At 34.7% G+C, this 19,658-nt stretch overlaps 2 protein-coding genes across 15 annotated transcripts in view; one reads left to right on the forward strand and one right to left on the reverse strand.

Annotated features, from left to right (window-relative positions):
• LOC136852772 (anoctamin-8-like) overlaps positions 1 to 19,658 on the reverse strand; it is a 545,791-nt gene that overhangs the window by 86,849 nt on the left and 439,284 nt on the right. For all 14 annotated transcript variants that reach the window (XM_067127741.1, XM_067127678.1, XM_067127712.1 and 11 more), the window contains one exon: positions 10,025 to 10,110. In XM_067127741.1, coding sequence (XP_066983842.1) covers positions 10,025 to 10,110 — 86 coding nt within the window. The remainder of the gene's footprint in view (positions 1 to 10,024; positions 10,111 to 19,658) is intronic.
• Ppox (protoporphyrinogen oxidase) overlaps positions 1 to 19,658 on the forward strand; it is a 600,782-nt gene that overhangs the window by 67,274 nt on the left and 513,850 nt on the right. The gene's annotated exons all lie outside the window — the stretch shown is intronic.

Genomic DNA, 19,658 nt, shown 5'->3' on the forward strand with positions numbered 1-19,658 from the left:
GTAAAATTAGATCTCCGTGAAAGTTGATTCTGGGGCAACATTAGAAGCGCGCAAGGGGGTCAGGCTTTCTCGCTCACCTGGCGCGGTTTGGATCAGCGAATCCCACCTGTAATCGGATTAGTGGGGAAAGGAGGAAGAGGAGATGGAGGAAGGCGTAACATAGTAGAAGTATTATTACTGATTAGGAAGAGCGTGTAGTAATAGTAGTCATGAGAATAAAGTAGTTATGAGCGCTCAACACCGTCCCTTTCAGTGATATTTGGCTCATTTGATTGGAGTATCTATTCTGCTCTTTGCAGCGTCTTCGTCATCTTATATCCTTCCTACTTGATGCAGTGTTAACATTGTAACCAGTGTTGTGAAAACTTGGGCTGCGCTATAGCCTCTGTATCAGAAGACCATTATTACTTGTGTGTGTGTGTGTGTGCATACACATACACCTCTAGTCCTTGATCTTCTTCCTTTTTTGCTCTATGAAAGCTTTGTCATCTTCCTTAAGAATACATGCTCATTAATGATAATAGGAATGACATTAACTCTCTAGTTATGCACGGTAGGTAGGAAACTTTGTCATGACATGTTCTGACTGCCTCATTTGTAATTTCAGAACTAGGGTAATAAGCTTTATTACGAATATGGTAAAATAGTGGCCATTCGAATGATCAAGAATTCTAATTAGATATTAGCCACGATATTGAAAAATCATGAATCAATAAACAAGATAATTAACCTGATAATTATGTCAGTGCCCTTGCTTTTGATGCAGTAACAATTTGAAACCTCTTTGAAAATTGGCCTTTGTTACCAGAGGGAACCGTCACTTTTGATACCATAAATTTTTGTTTAAAAACTTTTTGATATCTGACATTCTCAGCAACTCAGCTCGAGCTGAGGGCTCAGCCAAGGGGGGGACATCGTTGGAAGGCACAACGTCACCTCTGGCTTTGCCGTTTCTCTGAAAACTGGGAAAATCAAAAGTTATAGGTTGCTTAATTTGCTCTTTAGGAGGAGATTCCCTAAGGCCTTGAGGTAACATACGATTGGAACGTGACAGGCAAGTGAAATGATATTAATACCAGTAAACAATGTTATATCTAGCGACCTGGATGGCAGTCGGGAAGGAAGATCGATCGATATAGTGAACTAGAAGGGAGATGAACACTTCAGAGCGCAAAATGGCGTGATGGTGATAACGTTGCTCAAATATTCTAGGGGACACGGGTTACTTTTCTGTCAGATTTCACTCAGTTGCGGCGAAAAAACGCGACCAATAGTAATAATGGTAATACGCTTCATACTGGTGAGGTTTGATAATAAGTCATGGCAAGGAAAAAGAATGAATCTGAATGAGGAGCTAGCAGTAGTAGTGATGATTAGCGTTGGTATTCAAGTGAACAGATTTTATGGTAGTTTATTGGCGTTGTAGAGAAGGGTATTATGGGCCGGGGTGATAATAAGTATTTATTTGCTTAATGGTGTTGTTAAAGTGACTGGTTATTATTGTTTCTGTAGAACAGATATTTGTGTAATGAAAACTACTCACGTAGCGGCAGCTCTTGCTTTAGAATTTGTGTTCAACGTGATTTAAAGTTTCTGGCGACCCATTCTGAGATAATTACTGTGTTTTCACATATTGGATGCCCCTTGAACACTATACTTCTATCTCTTACTAATTCTTATATGACTGACAATGCCATTACCCTTAATCAGTTTTTCTGAGTGTCAAAAATGAATATAGGTAGTGAGATTGATTTATCGATTTTTTTATTTCTTAATGCAAATGAAAGAATGAACGTCATTCTAATTGTAATGAATGCATCAGTGCTCTTGAAATAGGTAAAATTGTTTAATAAATTACCGTTGTTGCCTGAGTCAAACTTTAATTCTGTTTCGATTCTGATTTCGGAAATGCTTCGTTGATAACAAACACTATAAATGTTTGATTCAAAACTTGTCTTTTTAGATAACAAAAAAAAAAAAAAATTATTCATAGCCGTTTCCTCTAGATAGCTTGAACTTACGCCTTAAACGAAGTCTTTATAAGGGACATCAACAATTTTGTTCATGTTTCACAACAATTTTTTCGTAAGGTGACTCAGTAGCCGGTTATAATCCAGACCTTATTCAGGTAACGTTAACAAATTTTTTTCAAAGATCTCGATTAGCGTTTTTAATTCAATACTTTTCTTTTTAGGTAACTATCATCTTCGGTTTTTTTTTTTTATCTTTTGCTTTGGTAACCCCTGTAAAAATGTAATAAAAATAATTTCATTCTCAGGTAACCAGAAACGTTTTTCTTTAATTAACTCATCAAACTTATCTTAGGTAATTTGACAAACATACGAAACCAAAAAAACGTTCTTTCAAGAAATGCTGCTGCCTTGTCCTGAGGTGATGGATTAGATGATCTAGCTCATAAGTTAAGGTTTTTTACGTAAAATGTTTATTCATTTAATTGATTCTTAAAGGAAACGCTAGGGAATTTGTAGGAGGAGGGCAACTTTGATGGATTTCACCAAAAAAAAAAAAACTTAACTTCGGGCGATGAAGGCCACCACGTCATCAAGGTATGATGTGCTGCTGGAAAAAGTACACAGAAAGGTAAAATCATCCTAGTCCAACAAAAATGTATTAGCCGGCTCAGCTGAGTGGTAGAGCGTTGGTCTCGCGTTTTTAACTCTGTGGTTCAATCCCCACCTGCTCCCACACCAGTCAACCCTGCTATGACTGTGTTTTGGCATCAGATGGAAGTCAAAAGGAAGGGCATGGGACTGACGAAGCCTCCCCCTCTAAAGGCAGACAGGTAAATGGTGTATGCTCGGGTATATAGGGCAGCCGATCAAGACTGCAGTCTACCCCAAAAGCCAAATCAAAAGTCCCTCAAAAAGAAGGCATCATACGTACCCCATAAAAATGGGAAAACAAGAAAAGAAGAAGAAGAAGATACACTAGCTGACGTACCCGGCGTTGCACAGTAAAAACTCAAGCATAGAACGCACCCAGACCATAGAATACACCCAAAGCATAGAACACACCCAAAACGTTGAACACATCCGGATATTTATTTATCCCAACCTTCTATTAGACAGGAAAAGGAATCAAATTTATCTATAGTGTAATATCAAAGAATTTTTCTTTATAGGTTTTTAAAAATGTAAATACAGTATACAAATTATAAAGTAAAACCTTTCACAAATTCACTATCATACTACTTTAACATAAAACTTGTTTGTAAACATCATTTTTAGTTTCACCATCAGGAGGAAGAATAAATAAATTCTTGGGTGAACCACCATTGAGCAAGCAACATGAAATTGTCTGTGGGAAAAACATGAGGATCTCAAATCCACTTTATAGTATTTTATAGACTGTCCCTGTGTCTTGTTGATAGTAATCGAGAACGCAAGTCTCACTGGAAATTTGCAACCCTTTCCTGTTAAGATAGTTGCTTCAGTTACATTACCCAACATTTTTGACATTTTATATTTCACCCCTTCTGACCCCTCTCTATGACAGCATACATATATATATATAAATTTCTGACTCACCTCAGGATCGAACCCAGGTCTTTCAGTTGAAAGGCAAGGGCGCTGCCCACTAGGCCACACAAGGCTAAAAGAAGTTTGAACCTGAGAGCAACTGCACCCAAGGAATTACCTGGGCAAGCTTCACCTCAGGATCGAACCCAGGTCTTTCAATTGAAAGGCAAGGGCGCTGCCCACTAGGCCACACAAGACTAAAAGAAGTTGGAACCTGAGAGCAACTGCACCTAAGGAATTACCTGGGCAAGGGCAGCGCCCTTGTCTTTCAATTGAAAGACCTAGGTTCGATCCTGAGGTGAGTCAGAAATTTATTTCTGTTCCACATTGTGTGATTGTTTATATTGATTATTTCTATATATATATATATATATATATATATATATATATATATATATATATATATATATATATATATATATATATATCATATATAGGGATCACTAAATGTATTGCAAGAGCCAAAAGGAAATAATCAGAGGCATAATAAGTGCCTAGTGCTTTCGTGTATTCAGTATACACCTCTTCAGGGTATATTATGATGGAAAATATGTATTTATCATCAAAATGTTTATGCAATGTATAACATCAAGAAATAATACAATCGCACGCACCTAATATTTGGTTCCCAGAATCAAATTATTTGTTCTTTTTTTGGGAGAGCTCCCTTTATGCGAGGACCGGCCCAGTGTTGTATTGAATACACAAAAGCACTAGGCACTTATTATGCCTCTTATTATTTCCTTTTGGTTCTTGCAATACATTTATTGATCCCTATGACGGCAATATATAAATATATATATATATATATATATATATATATATATATATATATATATATATATATATATATATACGTCCAGCGTTGTTTACAAGTATAATTGCCCGGGATGTGATCACGGGATATACGTGGGATGCACGAGGAGGCTGGTGAAGGTCCGCATAGATTCCCACATGGGCATAAGTCATAGAACAGGTAGCAGGCTATCTAATCCTGAGCGATCAAATATACGAAATCATTCAAAATTAAGTAAAACTTTTATTGACAGCAAGGATTTTTTCCATCTTAGGTCAAGTGCAGAACAACAACGACTTAACCATCCTAGAATCCATAATTATCAAGAAGACTGTACCGTCGTTAAACACTCAATCGTCCTCAGTGAAATTGTTTATAGCCTAGTTTGGGCAACTGGTTTTCCTCACTCTGTTTTTATTTATTCATGTTAGTCTTGCTCTTTCTTTCATATAGGTAGGTTGTTTTAAGATTTTAGTGAACTCCTTTTACTTATTATTGACTTGTCTTGGAATGAGGTGTTTTGTTTTAAATATTTTTACTACATAAAGAGCTGTTGCCATTGCATTAATTTGTTATTGATGTTCGCAAATTATATTATATTTTATAGCCTTGAAAATGCGACTTGAATTCGTCATGAAACGTCGGCATTGGAGATAAACTGTAGATGATGAGGATGCCTTTCCCTACTGCTTCCTTCGTAATATATATATATATTATATATATATATATATATATATATATATATATATATATATATATATATATATATATATATATATATATTTTTATATGTCATATATATATATATATATATATATATATATGTCATAGGGTGAGAAGGGTGAAATATAAAATGTCAAAAATGTTGGGCAATGTAACTGAAGCAGCTGTCTTAACAGGAAAGGGTTGCAAATTTTCCTGTGGGATTCGCTTATACATTGAAGTCACGTTCATGTACTGTGATTTTTAAGCATATATATATATATATATATATATATATATATATATATATATATATATATATATATATATATATATTCAGGAGAATGCAACACTATTTGCATATTTGCATATATATATATATATATATATATATATATATATATATATATATACATATATATATATATATATATATATATATATATATATATATATATATATATATATATATATATATATATATATATATATATATGTGCCCAAACTATAGTGAATTCGTATAACTAGTTGTTACACACACATATTATATACTGTATGTATATATCGTGTGTGTAACAACTAGTTATATCTTCACTATAGTTTGGGTATAATTTACACCCAAGGGGCATTATAATTGATAGGTATATCAGCCCTGGCCTTTTTTCGATACGGCGATAAATAGTCGGCTTTGGTCACTCAGCGTTTAAGGGAGACCGGGCCCTCGGAGGCCTAGGTTCGGATCCTTGTTGGGACGTATGCACTTATCTATTATAATTCCCTTTGGGCGTAAGTTATTCCTAAGGGTATAGTGAATTCGAAATTAAACGATATATGGTGTTAGAGATTTGAACTGCTGACCAAAGAAGCAGTTAATTAACGCTTAATCCAGTCAACAACACAAGGAATATAAAAAAGAGATATGCAGCTATGTGCCTGGAATTATAGCGGGTACCTCTACGCTTCCAACTGTGGCTTTACCTCCCTGCCCCACCAGCGGTGAGTGGATGCATTTAGTCCTCCCCTTTATTTGCCCGAAGTGATGCTCATATTAAAAGGCGGCAATATCGCCAAAAAATTGATGTTAACATTAACCTGCTCCATCCATATTACTATTCATTATTCCATATTTCTGCCTTTTATATACCGTCCAAAGCATACTCTTTCTCACATTCACTCTCAACTTTCTCCACTTGTAAATACTTTCAGACTATTTAATATAGTTCCTGCAATTCGTCGTCCCTATTCCCAATCAACACTGCTTCATCTACAAAAATCAGCCTTTCCACACTCCATTCACAGACTATTGCATTAACCCTAAAGTTTCCACTAATCTAAGGTCCCTTCTAAAATCCCTCACTTCACTTGACCAGTATTAAAATGAAATGTAAATGCAGGCATGAAAATTAAAGCTGGATGAGCAGAGTTTGATTTATGATAAATTTTCTCTATTTTTGGGATAATTAGGAAAACAGAGAAATTTTATTGTAAAATTAAATTCTGCTGATGCAGCTATAATTTTTAATGAAAAATAGACATAACACCTCCTTGTCTTAGTTCCACTTTTACATCAAACAATTTACCCTTTCATCTGCATATTCTAACTGATTTCACTTACATCTTAAAAACAATTGTCTTGATAAGTTTCCTTCAACACCGTTATTTCTCAGCTCCCTTCACAATACATCTGTCAGATGTTTCATAATAAACACTTGATCCACATACACTCTTCCTTGCCTAAACCCATAATGCACTTCCCCCCATCGATACTTATGTCATCTGCTTTGCTTTCTAAGTGAAATCCAACCATTCATCAGACCTAGTTTACTAAGTAATGTTATGTAAATTGTGCTTTATAGTAATTTGTTTTACTTTACCCATGTGTAAAGGAACCGCTTTTCCTCTCTCTTATTCTTTTGTAACCACCTTATTCTGATATGCCTTACATTTACTGACCAGCCTCTCGATCACACTTTCACCGTCTTACCGCCGCAGTATCTCAGTGTATTCCCATCAGCTCTGACGCAGATAGCTTGCAATCAATTACTTTATTCTTCAGCTTCTGAATTGCCCGTTATGACGCACAGTTGTTGCTTCTGCAAGCAGTCAGAGAGGTAAAACAACCTTCTGTATTTTTGCTTCATTCGATCATCCTCGACATTCTGTAAATTTTCCTTTGACGCAGCATTTCAACATTTGCATTTTTTGTTTTAGTTCCATTTATTCATTGACCTTTCTCTTGTGAGGAATTTCCTGAAAGCTTCTTTTTATATAAATGATTCAGAAGTACTTCTGAATATTATAATAACCAAGCTTGTCTTAATTTACCATCTCTTATGTATGGTACTGTAGCGCCTACGTGTGTGGGCCTACACACACACACACACACACACACCTTCATCGCGCCGCCATTCTCCTGTGACGAGGAACCTGCGAGCGGGCCATGAGATCAAAAGAAACACAAATTCTCTCGCACGTATTTTGTACTGATATCTCAAGTGTCATTATTGTCACAACCATGTATTATTATCATTCTATGTATTGTTGTGCCAGCTTTCCAATCATATCTTTATAATTTCCAACCGAGTCTCCTGTGTCAATTCACATGTAGATTCATGTCAGTGAACAAACACAGATGCTTGAATCTAATCCCTTCGTCGATCTGTAAGAAGTCGGGAACTACTTTGCGGCTCGCACGAGCCATTGACCTGTTTAAATATTCTGTAAATACATCAGACTCAGTACTTCATTTCGTACCTCGCTCACAATACCATCATCATCATCATCATCATCATTATCATCACAATCGCCCCCAGTGCCACGTGACGTAAAGGACCTCAGTGAAATTTCGTTACTGTTGTTTTTCCTGCGTTGTCTCTTCCATGAATCTCCATTCATCTCTAGTTCCTCGTTGGACGAGTCGGTAGAGTTCTCGGCTAGCACTCTGCTAGGCCCGAGTTCGAGTCTCCGGCCGGTCAATGAAGAATTACAGTAGAGGAATTTATTTCTGGTGATAGAAATTCATTTCTCGGTTATAATGTGGTTCGGATTCCACAATAAGCTGTAGGTCTCGTTGCTAGGTAACCAGTTGGTTCTTAGCCACGTAAAATAAGTCTAATCCTTCGGGCCAGCCCTAGGAAAGCTGTTAATCAGCTCAGTGGTCTGGTTAAACTAAGGTTTACTTAACTTTTTTTCCATTCATCTCCAGTCTCCTTTTTTATCCAAGTAGCCTAGGTCTGGGTATTCCAGATGACACTGTCACGTACTATTCTCCCTAGGGGTTGTGCTTATGACCTGTTCCAATCGTATGTATCTCCCATTCATCATTTTCCATCTACACATGGAACTGTCGTAATTTACCTGACGGTATTATTCTAACACTATCCTGCCATATGATTCAGTATTCCTCCTGAAGCTTTATGCTTAATTTGAATAATCTTTTATTCATAGTTTCATTGGCATACCATGATTCGTGTTCTTGTGGCAACATAGATTGTACTAGAATTATGCATAATTTTAATGGCACATGCTATTTCAATTTATTTGATTTACAAATCTTCTTCAGCGATAGTTTGACTTGACATTTTAGTTTTTTACTAAATTCCAACTCGAGAGAACCTGTACTGAATATCATTGCTCCAAAATATTTGAAAGGTTCAACCCCATTTATCTTTTCTCCACCTACTGTTATTTCTGTTATTTCATCCATTTTTGCAAGCTGTGTCTTCATTACTTCCGTTTTTCTTGCATTTATTTTGAATCATGTCTTTCGAGATGTATTATACATTGTATTAAGCAGGCTTTGTAAATCTCGTGGTGTTTTGTAGATTAAAGCAGCATTATCTGCGTATTCTGAGTTTGGCAATTTTCTGTCTGTACCTCATCATAAACTCTCGTTTCTATCTCAGACCAATTTTTTTTCCTCATTATAAAGTCTGTGAGAACCCTAAACAGCAAAGTTGAAATTACAGTCCCTTGCAGCACCCCACTACTTACTGAAGTCGACTAACAAGTCATCCCTTGCATCTACCTCGCTCATGGATAATTTTAACTACCTCCACATATTTAGCGGGGATGCCATAGTTTACGTGTTTAATGTGAAGTTTTTGTATAAAATCCTGTGACTGTAGGACGGAATTGAGTCAGATAACCGGACTGAGAGCGAGCGAGTGAAACTGCAAGAGGAAAATATATATATATATATATATATATATATATATATATATATATATATATATATATATATATATATATATATATATATATATATATATATATATATATATATATATATATATATATATATATTTTTTTACCTTTGTGTCAAGACAAAGGTTTTAGTGATACTTGGAGGAAGTCGCGAACTCAAGAATGAACTGATGAGATCAGTTTTAAAGGTTTTTCTCCTTTCTTTTGAATGATTTTAGATGTCTTCTTCTTTTTATTTTTTAATAAAACTTCATTACTTTTTTTTTGCCCTTCTCGGTACGAGAAAAACGAAAAAGCTCGACGGGACACATTCTAGAAGTGAGAGCTGGAAAGAGTTCAGCACAAGAGCAAAGAATAAAAAGCATTCAAATGTCACTGAAGAGCGAGTATTCAATTCCTTTTCAGTATTTCAAATACGCCATAGTATAACGCAAATGGTCGCAGAAATTAAATGACTTAAATATGTAGTGAGTATTTTTCTTTCGCATCGATGCGTATTTGACGAACATATGAAGTTCCTTATTCATTTGAGAATGATATCACCAAAAACAGGAATTTGTGCGAACCTTTCTTTTGCCAGGCTTCAACTAAACCAAGGGACCGAATGAAAAGAAGTGTCCTCGTGTCTATATTTTTATAATGGAAAGAAGGATCATTCAGGTATTTATTAACCTTGTATCCATCATTCTTTCTCGACTATGCGGAATGGTGCGGTCTTTATTGAGGAAAGTTTTGATTAATAATTCCTGCAATAACAGCGTCCCCCCCCCCTCTCTCTTACCTGGGTTGGGACGGTCTGCATCCACATCCTCTTTGGTAACATCAGGTGGCCGCTCTGAGGTATCTTCTTACGGAGCAGTCGACTGGCTGTTGAGGAGGAAATGGAGAATTCGATTAGATGACAATTGCGGAGGAAGTACAGTGTAATGATTTGTAGTTAATAATTGTTTGTATTGACTCTTTTGGAGCAGTATTGCAGAACACCTTGCTGTGTTATTTAGTATATTTGTTCTTAGTTAATACTTTTGTTCTCTCTTTTGGTGTTGCCTAATCGTAACTTTATTTGAAGCCTTTCACGAATGAACAATTGCCCAACGTTCCAGAAGTTTTAAGTGCCCTCAAAGAAAAGAGAAGTGGTGAGTGAATAACTGAACTGGAGGCAGAACTTTTAACGTTACATGTGATATAATATTTAGTGAAATTTTACGTCGTAATAACAGAACCATGTGTTACATGATTGTACAACCAAGTGGACCTGAGGCCACCCACAGTAAAAAGGTCGGTCTAAGGTTTAAAAAAGAAAGAAAAAAAAGCAGAAAACTGTACAATGAGCAATACATTTACTGTCTTCGACGATATAGTTTCTACCTGTACGCTGACAAATTTAACACCGGTGATTAAGCGTTTGCCCAGATCAACCTCTGTATGCTGCCTTGCATGGTATATTTTTCTTTTTTATACATTTTCCCATTTATTGAATGTTAATCTTTCTCGTAGACATTAATGAGAAAAATTATAATTTTTGTTCGTACTAACTTATTTATTTATTAGCTGTGCGGCTTAATAAATTGTCTTCCCCTTAAAAAATTTTTTTTAATGCATTTCAGTTACTTAAAACATTTTTACCTCATACCTTTACTTATCTTGACAAGCTTTTTAGATAAAGTTAGTATTGTCATCGTTAAAATCTGTAATTTGCCGATAGACTGAATGAATAGAATTTAAAATAAAGAGCGCTGTTGAGGTCTGCTAAATTTTTATTGTATACATGAAAGTTTAATCAAATCATCAACAATCATATGGACATTATCCACGCTTTTATTTAGCGCAAAAATTGTGTTAGGTAGAACGAAAATATAAGATGATGATTCATCATCAACCGAAATAATACAAAAAGTCTACAATACAAAGCATTGTATGGTTGTCCAGTCTGTGCTTGCGCCTATTTACCATATGCTACATTTTAGGCCTTTATTTAATGCAAAAAAAACTCTTTGTTAGACAGAACGAAAAATACCAATTCACACACACAAAAAAATACGATTTGGAAACTAAGTATGTGTTATTGAATGAGTAATCGTGAAAAAAAATATATTTATCATACAAGGCAGATGCCTAGGTATGATCTGCACATTCGAATAATTATCGTATGATAGTAAACTTTCCCGTATTCAGGTAAACAATCATACCTTCAGAGGTTGCGGACGTATGATGTCTTGTATGCTATTAAGCGAAATTTTTACCCACATTCCGTACAAGGAAGCAAACTTATGCTGCCTTTGATGCTCTGATTTTTAAACTTATATAAGAGGAAAATTTGGCATATGGTAACTATTATGCACAGCCCTTTTATGAGTGTAAAACTTTCTTTTAGAAAAACTTTATGTTGTTACATTAAATTAAGAGAATTTAAAATAAGTTCACTTGATACCCGTATGATAAATTTCCTGGCATGCATAATTTACCTGTTTGCTTAGCTCTTTATTTACTGAAAAAACTATTTGTATAATGTAATAAAAGATGTTCTCTTCTTCACTCTTTTTAAATACGTTTTATGACGCTTGTGTTAATCACTTAGTGGTCATCCACAGTTATAGTTATAAAAAAAAACCGTACAGGACATTATACGGAGGTCCTACTTTGTAGGTACTGGAAGATAACTCGTATCTCTTTATTGTTCTCTGTCGAAACGCTAATATTGGTGAGTAATAGTTCTCGCGGAAAGTCATTAGGAAGGAAATGGAGTGAGAGGGGAAAGTTCTCAAATGGCTTGTGAATGCCCCATAAAGAAACGAACCTTATAAGAAATTATATTTGTTACTGAATTCAGAATATTTCTTAAACTCGTTTATATTCTACAATATATATATATATATATATATATATATATATATATATATATGTGTGTGTGTGTGTATATGTATATATATATATATATATATATATATATATATATATATATATATATATATATATATATATATATATATATAGGGCAAATAAGTTCTATTTCGTACTACTCTTGAAATGCAAAAATATTCCACAGCAGTTTGGAAAAACGTAAATGAAGAAATGAGTATTTCTCAAATTTCACGAAAGGGAAGTCTCTCGTGTTTGAATTTCTATCATCAGGAAAAATGTAAAATTTTATCTTTTATTTTTTTGTAGTTGCCTGCAATACAGCATTTGTACGACTTCACCACTGAAGGTGAATATTCAGTGTAAAAGACTTTAATTCCTTCTCTCTCTCTCTCGCTGTCTCTCTCTGTCTCTCTCTCTCTCTCATACGTACACACACATATATATGTACATATATGTTTGTGTTTTATATATGTAACAGTCACGAGGGTGACCTTGGAAAGTCTTTGAACAGTGTGATATGATGATCTGGCAGGGCACTGCCGGTTTGAGTATACCTTAGTTTAACCAGACCACATTTAACCAGACCACTGAGCTGATTAACAGCTCTCCTAGGGCTGGCCCAAAGGATTAGACTTATTTTACGTGGCTAAGAACTAATTGGTTACCTAGCAACGGGACCTACAGCTTATTGTGGAATCCGAACAACATTATACCGAGAAATGAATTTCTATCACCAGAAATAAATTCCTCTAATTCTTTATTGGCCTGCCGGAGAATCGAACGCGGGCCTAGAAGAGTGCTAGCCGAGTACGATATTGACCCATCCCACGAGGAACTCCAGGGCACTGCCGGTGGCGAGGAACGTTTGACGTATGCGTTTGGGATCTTACGAATGCGTTTTAAGCGCATAGAAACAATTTGTGTTCGCTCGGTCACTGAACTAGTGCACCAGAAATGCCCCGCTCCGGTGGGTTATGTCCGTGCGTGTGTTTGATCCCCCATGATATATGACGGGAGGCATATGGACTCACGGGAGGACTCTGGTTTTAATGGGTGGTGTGTGTGTGTGTGTGTGTGTGTGTGTGTGTGTGTGTGTGTGTGTGTGTGTGTGTGTGTGTGTGTGTGTTTAAGGACCAACACCGTGAAAATACCTTATCTAACGGCCATAAGGAGTGAGTACCATAACTCATGAACGCGTATTTTTCCAGACTTTATACAGTGCTGCAGTGAAATCTCGTTGCGCCTCCCTGACGCATTCTTCTGTTTTGAATATGAATATTAATTTCAGGTTTTAATATAATGATATTTCTTTCTTCAGGAAACTAGAATCTTGTCCTGGAAGGACAATTAGTGGAAAGTGGTGTTATTATTTTACAGACTATATGACTGTATTGTGGTTGTTACGACCTTATTATTTTGCTTGATGACAAGGGGGTCTTTGATTATTATTGTTTGGCTTAAAATAATGTCTGTGCTTGTTGGGAAACGGTGTTCCCTCTAGTAATGTGTACCTTTGATAGGGAGTGTGAGACACTCCATTCTTCCGTAGTTTTTGCAGAGTTACTACCGTTAAATTTGTCAATATTGTCTAGTTTTCTATATCAGTGTCTCATTCCAGTAGGCTTTTGTGCAAAGATAGGTTTAGAGAGAATCTTATGACGAAAAGAGAAGGGATCTGCTGACCCAGGCAAGGCCACAGCTGCCAGAAACATCTCAAGGAAGGTGAGATGCTAAATTCTGTTCTTAAAACAGATCCATCTCTATAAAGACAGCCCTCGAACCCGGGCGGTTAACATATATATACGAGCTGGTCGGCATGCGGTACGTGTATATTTACAGTATATATATATATATATATATATATATATATATATATATATATATATATATATATATATATATATATATATACACATACATACATATATATATATATATATATATATATATATATATATATATATATATATATATATATCTGTTATATAAAAGTGAATATTTGTATATTTGCTTGGACGCTATAGAAATCCGAACTGTTTGACAGACCCAAACAATTTTGCACACGACCTCTATATCACCCCAGAAAGGTTTATAACTCAAAATCATACCCGTACCCCGTGACAGACATACAAACGCAGGAAAAACAAATGAAATTTTCGTTTTTACGTCACCTTTTCCTTCAGTGCTTTGTGGGTTAATACCCATTTTCCACCTGAAGCTCCACCTTTTCTTCCAGGCACTATCAGATATATAATTAACCAACAACAGTAAATCCCATGTATCAGTTTTTTATATGAATTTACGTGAATTTTGATCATAATTTATGAGAATTATTAATATAATTGTTTATTACCTCGATAACATCAACATTGAAAAACTATATTGGTTTAAATGAGATTTGGAATTAATTATCGACAAGCAGAGTGATGAGGAGCAAGAGACAGCGGACGAAACTGTTGCCAGTTAACCATATACACAGGTCTTCCCGAGTCTAGCTCAGCACATTATTAATTTGATTGAATCAAGAAACGTTTTTCATACACTCACGAACACAGAATATGCATGAAAAAACGGAGCATCAACTTGAATTCGGTGATTCACACACTTTTTTTTGATATGGTCACCTGGCAACTATATCAACCCATGAACAGCAAGACTGGTAGAGCAACCTATTGCTGCATTCCCGTCATTTAGGAAAATAAAATGTTTGTTTATGGTTATTTATTAGAATGATGTTATATATTCATTTCTGTCTTTTATCAACATGCATTTATTCAAAACAATAAATAATGGTTTGCCTTACATTCCTCCGCGAAGAGAATGTTTTTGTTAACAATACCTTATTATATCATTGCCATAGATACGAATTGACCATTAGGTGATCACCAAACCTTGCTTTGCACGGGTTGATATACTTGCCGTACGAACACGCGTAGCGGTAATATTTTTTTTTTGTTCTGTGTAACCTTATACTCAGTACTACATTCATAAATTTGATATGCTACGTTAAAAACGTCTTAAAACCAATGTAAAACATACATATCACGAGATGAAGTTAGCCATATCGGAAAATGTTTTGCAAATTTTTTTTCTTAATTCACCAAAAATCGCTAAAGAGAGACCTAATTTTTTTTTTTTTAGCATAAAAGTAAAATAAGTTACCTTTCATTTTGTATACAATTCATTACTGTTTATGTTAGATGTGATAAGACAAAGGACAGTGAAGCAAAGGCACAATGTGCGACCAAGTTGTAAGTTTTAGGTAAGTGACGCTGGGTGGTTACTATTTAAAAAAAAGATCAGAAAAAATAGGTACATTGAAATACCTAATCTTTATTTACATGATGAGAAAATTCAGTACTTTTCGTTTCCAATGAATTCCGATGAATGATGAGGAGGTGGAAGACTAGCTGTTGCAACAATTCACTTAATAATAGGAAAGAAGCAAAAAGGTGTAAAAGAGTATAGTCTAAATATTTCTAATTAAAAGAAGACGTATATTCTTATACAGTATTAATGAATGAGTTTAAATTAGGATCTGGGAGAGAGAGAAGAGGGGGTGTTAGGGAAAAGAAAGAGGGAGAGATGGAGAGAGAGAGACTGTTTAAAGATTGTTAGGTTGTTATTCAGAGTTTTCCAAGGGCAGCGCCGGGTTGGTCAACTAGTATATATAATATATATATATATATATATATATATATATATATATATATGTATGTGTATTTATAATATATGTTTATTTATATATATATATATAATTATATATATATATATATATATATATATATATATATATATATATATATATAAATATAATTTGGTTGTGACTGAATTTTTTTAATGTAAATCTACTGTAAATTGTTTTTTTAGTTTTCGTATTGTGTTAAATTCCTTGTATTGCATACTTTTATAAATGTGAACTTCGTGATGCGTAGCCGCTGCATGCTCCAATTTAATATTTGCAAAAAAATGTATTCTAATTAATAATCATATGGTGTTTCGAGTTAATGGATCTATTGGCTCTATACCTGATACGATTGCTGTCTACTGATGATGACATGTACAGGTGAAGTACAAACCAATAGCGATATGGCTTTCTTTGCATAATTATTGATAGTATCAGGAAGCATCCTGTACTTTACCGGTGATAACTGTAAATATAATGTGACCGACATTAAAGTTGCATTTAAGATTTATCCGTGGACTCTCAGTGAGTCAGATTAAACCTAAAATTATATCAGGTCTTAATATATAGCCAAGAAGTAAGAGATTAACGAAAAAATCAAAGGTCTGAAGTATAATAAAAGATTGAAGAGTGATTTGAGAACCACTTTGTCGAGAAGATTTCTGCATTTCCTCACTTTGAATATTACAACCTGGCTGACTGAAATTAATCTCAATCATAGGGGTGTGAATATCTTCCAGCTCTTCTTTAGTGTCATTTATTTGAGTTTGGTGTGTTTGCAATCTGTTCGTCTTCTGCAGATTGCAATACTAGTCAAGTGAAATCATCCGAGTCCTTTACTAATGGCAGAAAGTGAGGAAAGTTTCTGACGTCACAATTCCTTAGTATACTCGTACAAATGCTGAGTTTTGCCAGGGCGATTGACGGAGGGCGGCTTTCCAGCTGACTCTGTTCTCGATGGACGGAGGAAAACCAGTGAAGCTTCAATGTCTTTTATATGTCAGGTTACATCGTTTAGCTTAATGCGCGGCACTAAATTAGGTTCAGTTCCTGTGCAGTGAACGGAAAGGATGTTGCTAATCTCTCTCTCTCTCTCTCTCTCTCTCTCTCTCTCTCTCTCTTTGTTAAGAATTGGCGCCGGTCTCAGTTAACAAAATGCTATATCAACAAAATGCTATAAAAAAGCCATTAGGGAAAAAGGGCCAACCTCGATGTAATTTGCCTTAATGCATTCCCATCAAACGCCAAGCACTGTACAGCTATGCTCAGATCTGATGCGACATTGTTTTTGTATTGTCCAAAATCTGACTCAACGTAACGTTGCCAGTAGTGTTAAACTTTTTTCTTTTTATTTCCGATGTCAAACATGTCGAGAAGTTTGCGAATTCACAGCTAGCACTATTTTCCCTATGGTTATATAAATATGATCCCTTTTATGCATTAGTATAATTCGTAACCAGTGTGATTTGAACTGGTTTTCTTTTTTACACTGTTTAGCTCAAAGCACGGTGTGATAAGGTTAGCGGTGCCGTCAATGACAGCGCGCTCAACGCGCTCCTCGGGCTGGTCAACGTAACTTCCTCCACAGTAGACCTAATAAAAGCTCAGCAGTCATAACAACATTTTCAAACAGGAGTAGGAATTACTACAAGTTTTCTTTGAATGCTGAAGTCTTAGGCTGTGCTCAAGCTGCCTGTATGTTGCAAAATGATTTATAGGTAAAAAAAAATTAATCTAAGCCTTCTTAGATGTAATCACTGTTACTAAAGAATTTATTTGTAGAGATTACCTGTTCTTTGAAAAATAAAAGATGATAATGATTTAAATTATAAGAAGATGGTTATTAATCGAAATATCTATTAGTATTAATGTCAAGGCCTATGGAACACTTGTTTTTGAACTGGCTTAAAATATTATTTTCTTAAAAGTTATTCTGCTCACATTTGGTGTATAATTTGTTCATTCATAAGGTAACTTGAAGTGCAAGAATGTGTAGATAACTTTATATGTTTCTGGTCAGAAATTGTTAATATAGAGATGTGAATGCTAAGTGTAATGTATATATTAAGTAGAGAAATCTAACACACCTAGGCCTAGGAACAAAATCTCGGCTTTAACAAAAGAATAATTGCATAGGCAAAATTTTACTTTTATAAAAATTAAATATTCTCTAACAAATATAAACTAAATGTTTTCAAGATAATTTCATTGTCGCTATTCATTGTAGACCTATTTTCCAGGTGGTTGCGCCACCACTTTAATGGTTGCTTCACACACACACACACACACACACACACACACACACACACACACACACACACACACACACACCGCTCACCCGTTGATATCGGTGTATGCATTCTACTTTTGTATTTACTTATGTAGATTTTTTCAGCGTTGAGGCTTAAAAACAATCAAATAGGACTATTTCAAATTTTATAGTTGCATTGGAAGCAATATTAATGTTATAACAAATTTTTCGTTTTTTTATTTAACATTTGAACTGAGGTTTGATGGTGACTTTTTTTGTCAAATGCATCAGCGATTAGTGAACGAAAGTTTTGAAAATGTTTCGTAACTGTTTCCAAAATTTGGCTACACGTGATATTTTCTTACAGTTTTGAAATATATGACAGATTTCACCCTTATGAAACATCTGTCCTTATTGTATGAAATAAACGTGATTTTGCATTTAAATAATTGATTAATATGGAGCAAGTTCGGTTGCCAGTTCATGAAATTTGAACGAAACCCTATGCAGTCATGTCGCATCACTTAAGAGCATAACTGTACAAGCCTTGCGTCTCGATATACTTTAATAGAAAACTTTTCTCTTAATTTCCCAGAATTCTTATTATACTTAGAATGGAGTCCTGACGTCGCTTGAGAATATTAAACGAAATACTACTAACAATTTACGGAATTTCAATAAGGTGTTGAGCGTAAACCTTGCTACCCTCAGTTTAATAGCCAGGATCCCTATAGCACGTGAAGTATAGTCTCGATTTCTCTTAGTAATGGAAGAGCCGGCGAGCATTCCATTTGGAGAATCCATCTATGTGATATTGTAATCTGTAGTATAATAAGGCCATTTCGCGTTAATGGCACGAGATCGTTAATTAAGACACCTCTTTAATTAAGGGCAGACCTTCAACAACAGATATATTGGTTAATCAGTATATCGGAATGGGCCTTTTATCTTCTCCCTTTTGTAGAAGATTAAGTGTAGTAAAGAAATTGAAATTTTTAAAGCGGTTGTTCGTCACTTACTGTTCATGACGGCTCACTTTTTAATTTTTACATCAAAGTTGGTCTTAATCCGTAGTGATTTGTGATACGTTTCTCAACATTGAAAACAGATTTGAGATCTGGATTGTAGTTTGTAAACAAAGTCTTTTTAATATACATTTGATATTCAAAATATTACAGGCATTGCTACGGAAAGTAAAATGTTTTACTTTCATTCATAATATTTAGTGTTAGGTATTTCATATTAGTATTTCTTATTACGAATTATTGGTAAATATTCAGATTATTATGAGCATCAGGCTAGATTGAATGCATGTTAAAATCATTCGTTGCACACTATTTTTAATGGTAAGTGTTATAAAATTACCTTATGAACTTTTAAAAAGTTATTTCGTTTTACTGTATCGTTTTAATTATAGGAATATTTTATTAGCAAAATAATGAATATATTTGATGAATTTTATAGTACTGTAAGCACGATCAGAGTGTTATAATTTTTCTGTTGACTGATATTCAAAATGATTATTATCAGCAGGTTAAATGGTAGATCATATTTAGAATTACATTTAGTAATACTGTAAATTTTGATAAAATTAAAATTTTGGTATAATATTGAAAT

This window comes from Macrobrachium rosenbergii, chromosome 3 (assembly GCF_040412425.1).
Source record: "Macrobrachium rosenbergii isolate ZJJX-2024 chromosome 3, ASM4041242v1, whole genome shotgun sequence".
Lineage (NCBI taxonomy): Eukaryota > Metazoa > Arthropoda > Malacostraca > Decapoda > Palaemonidae > Macrobrachium > Macrobrachium rosenbergii.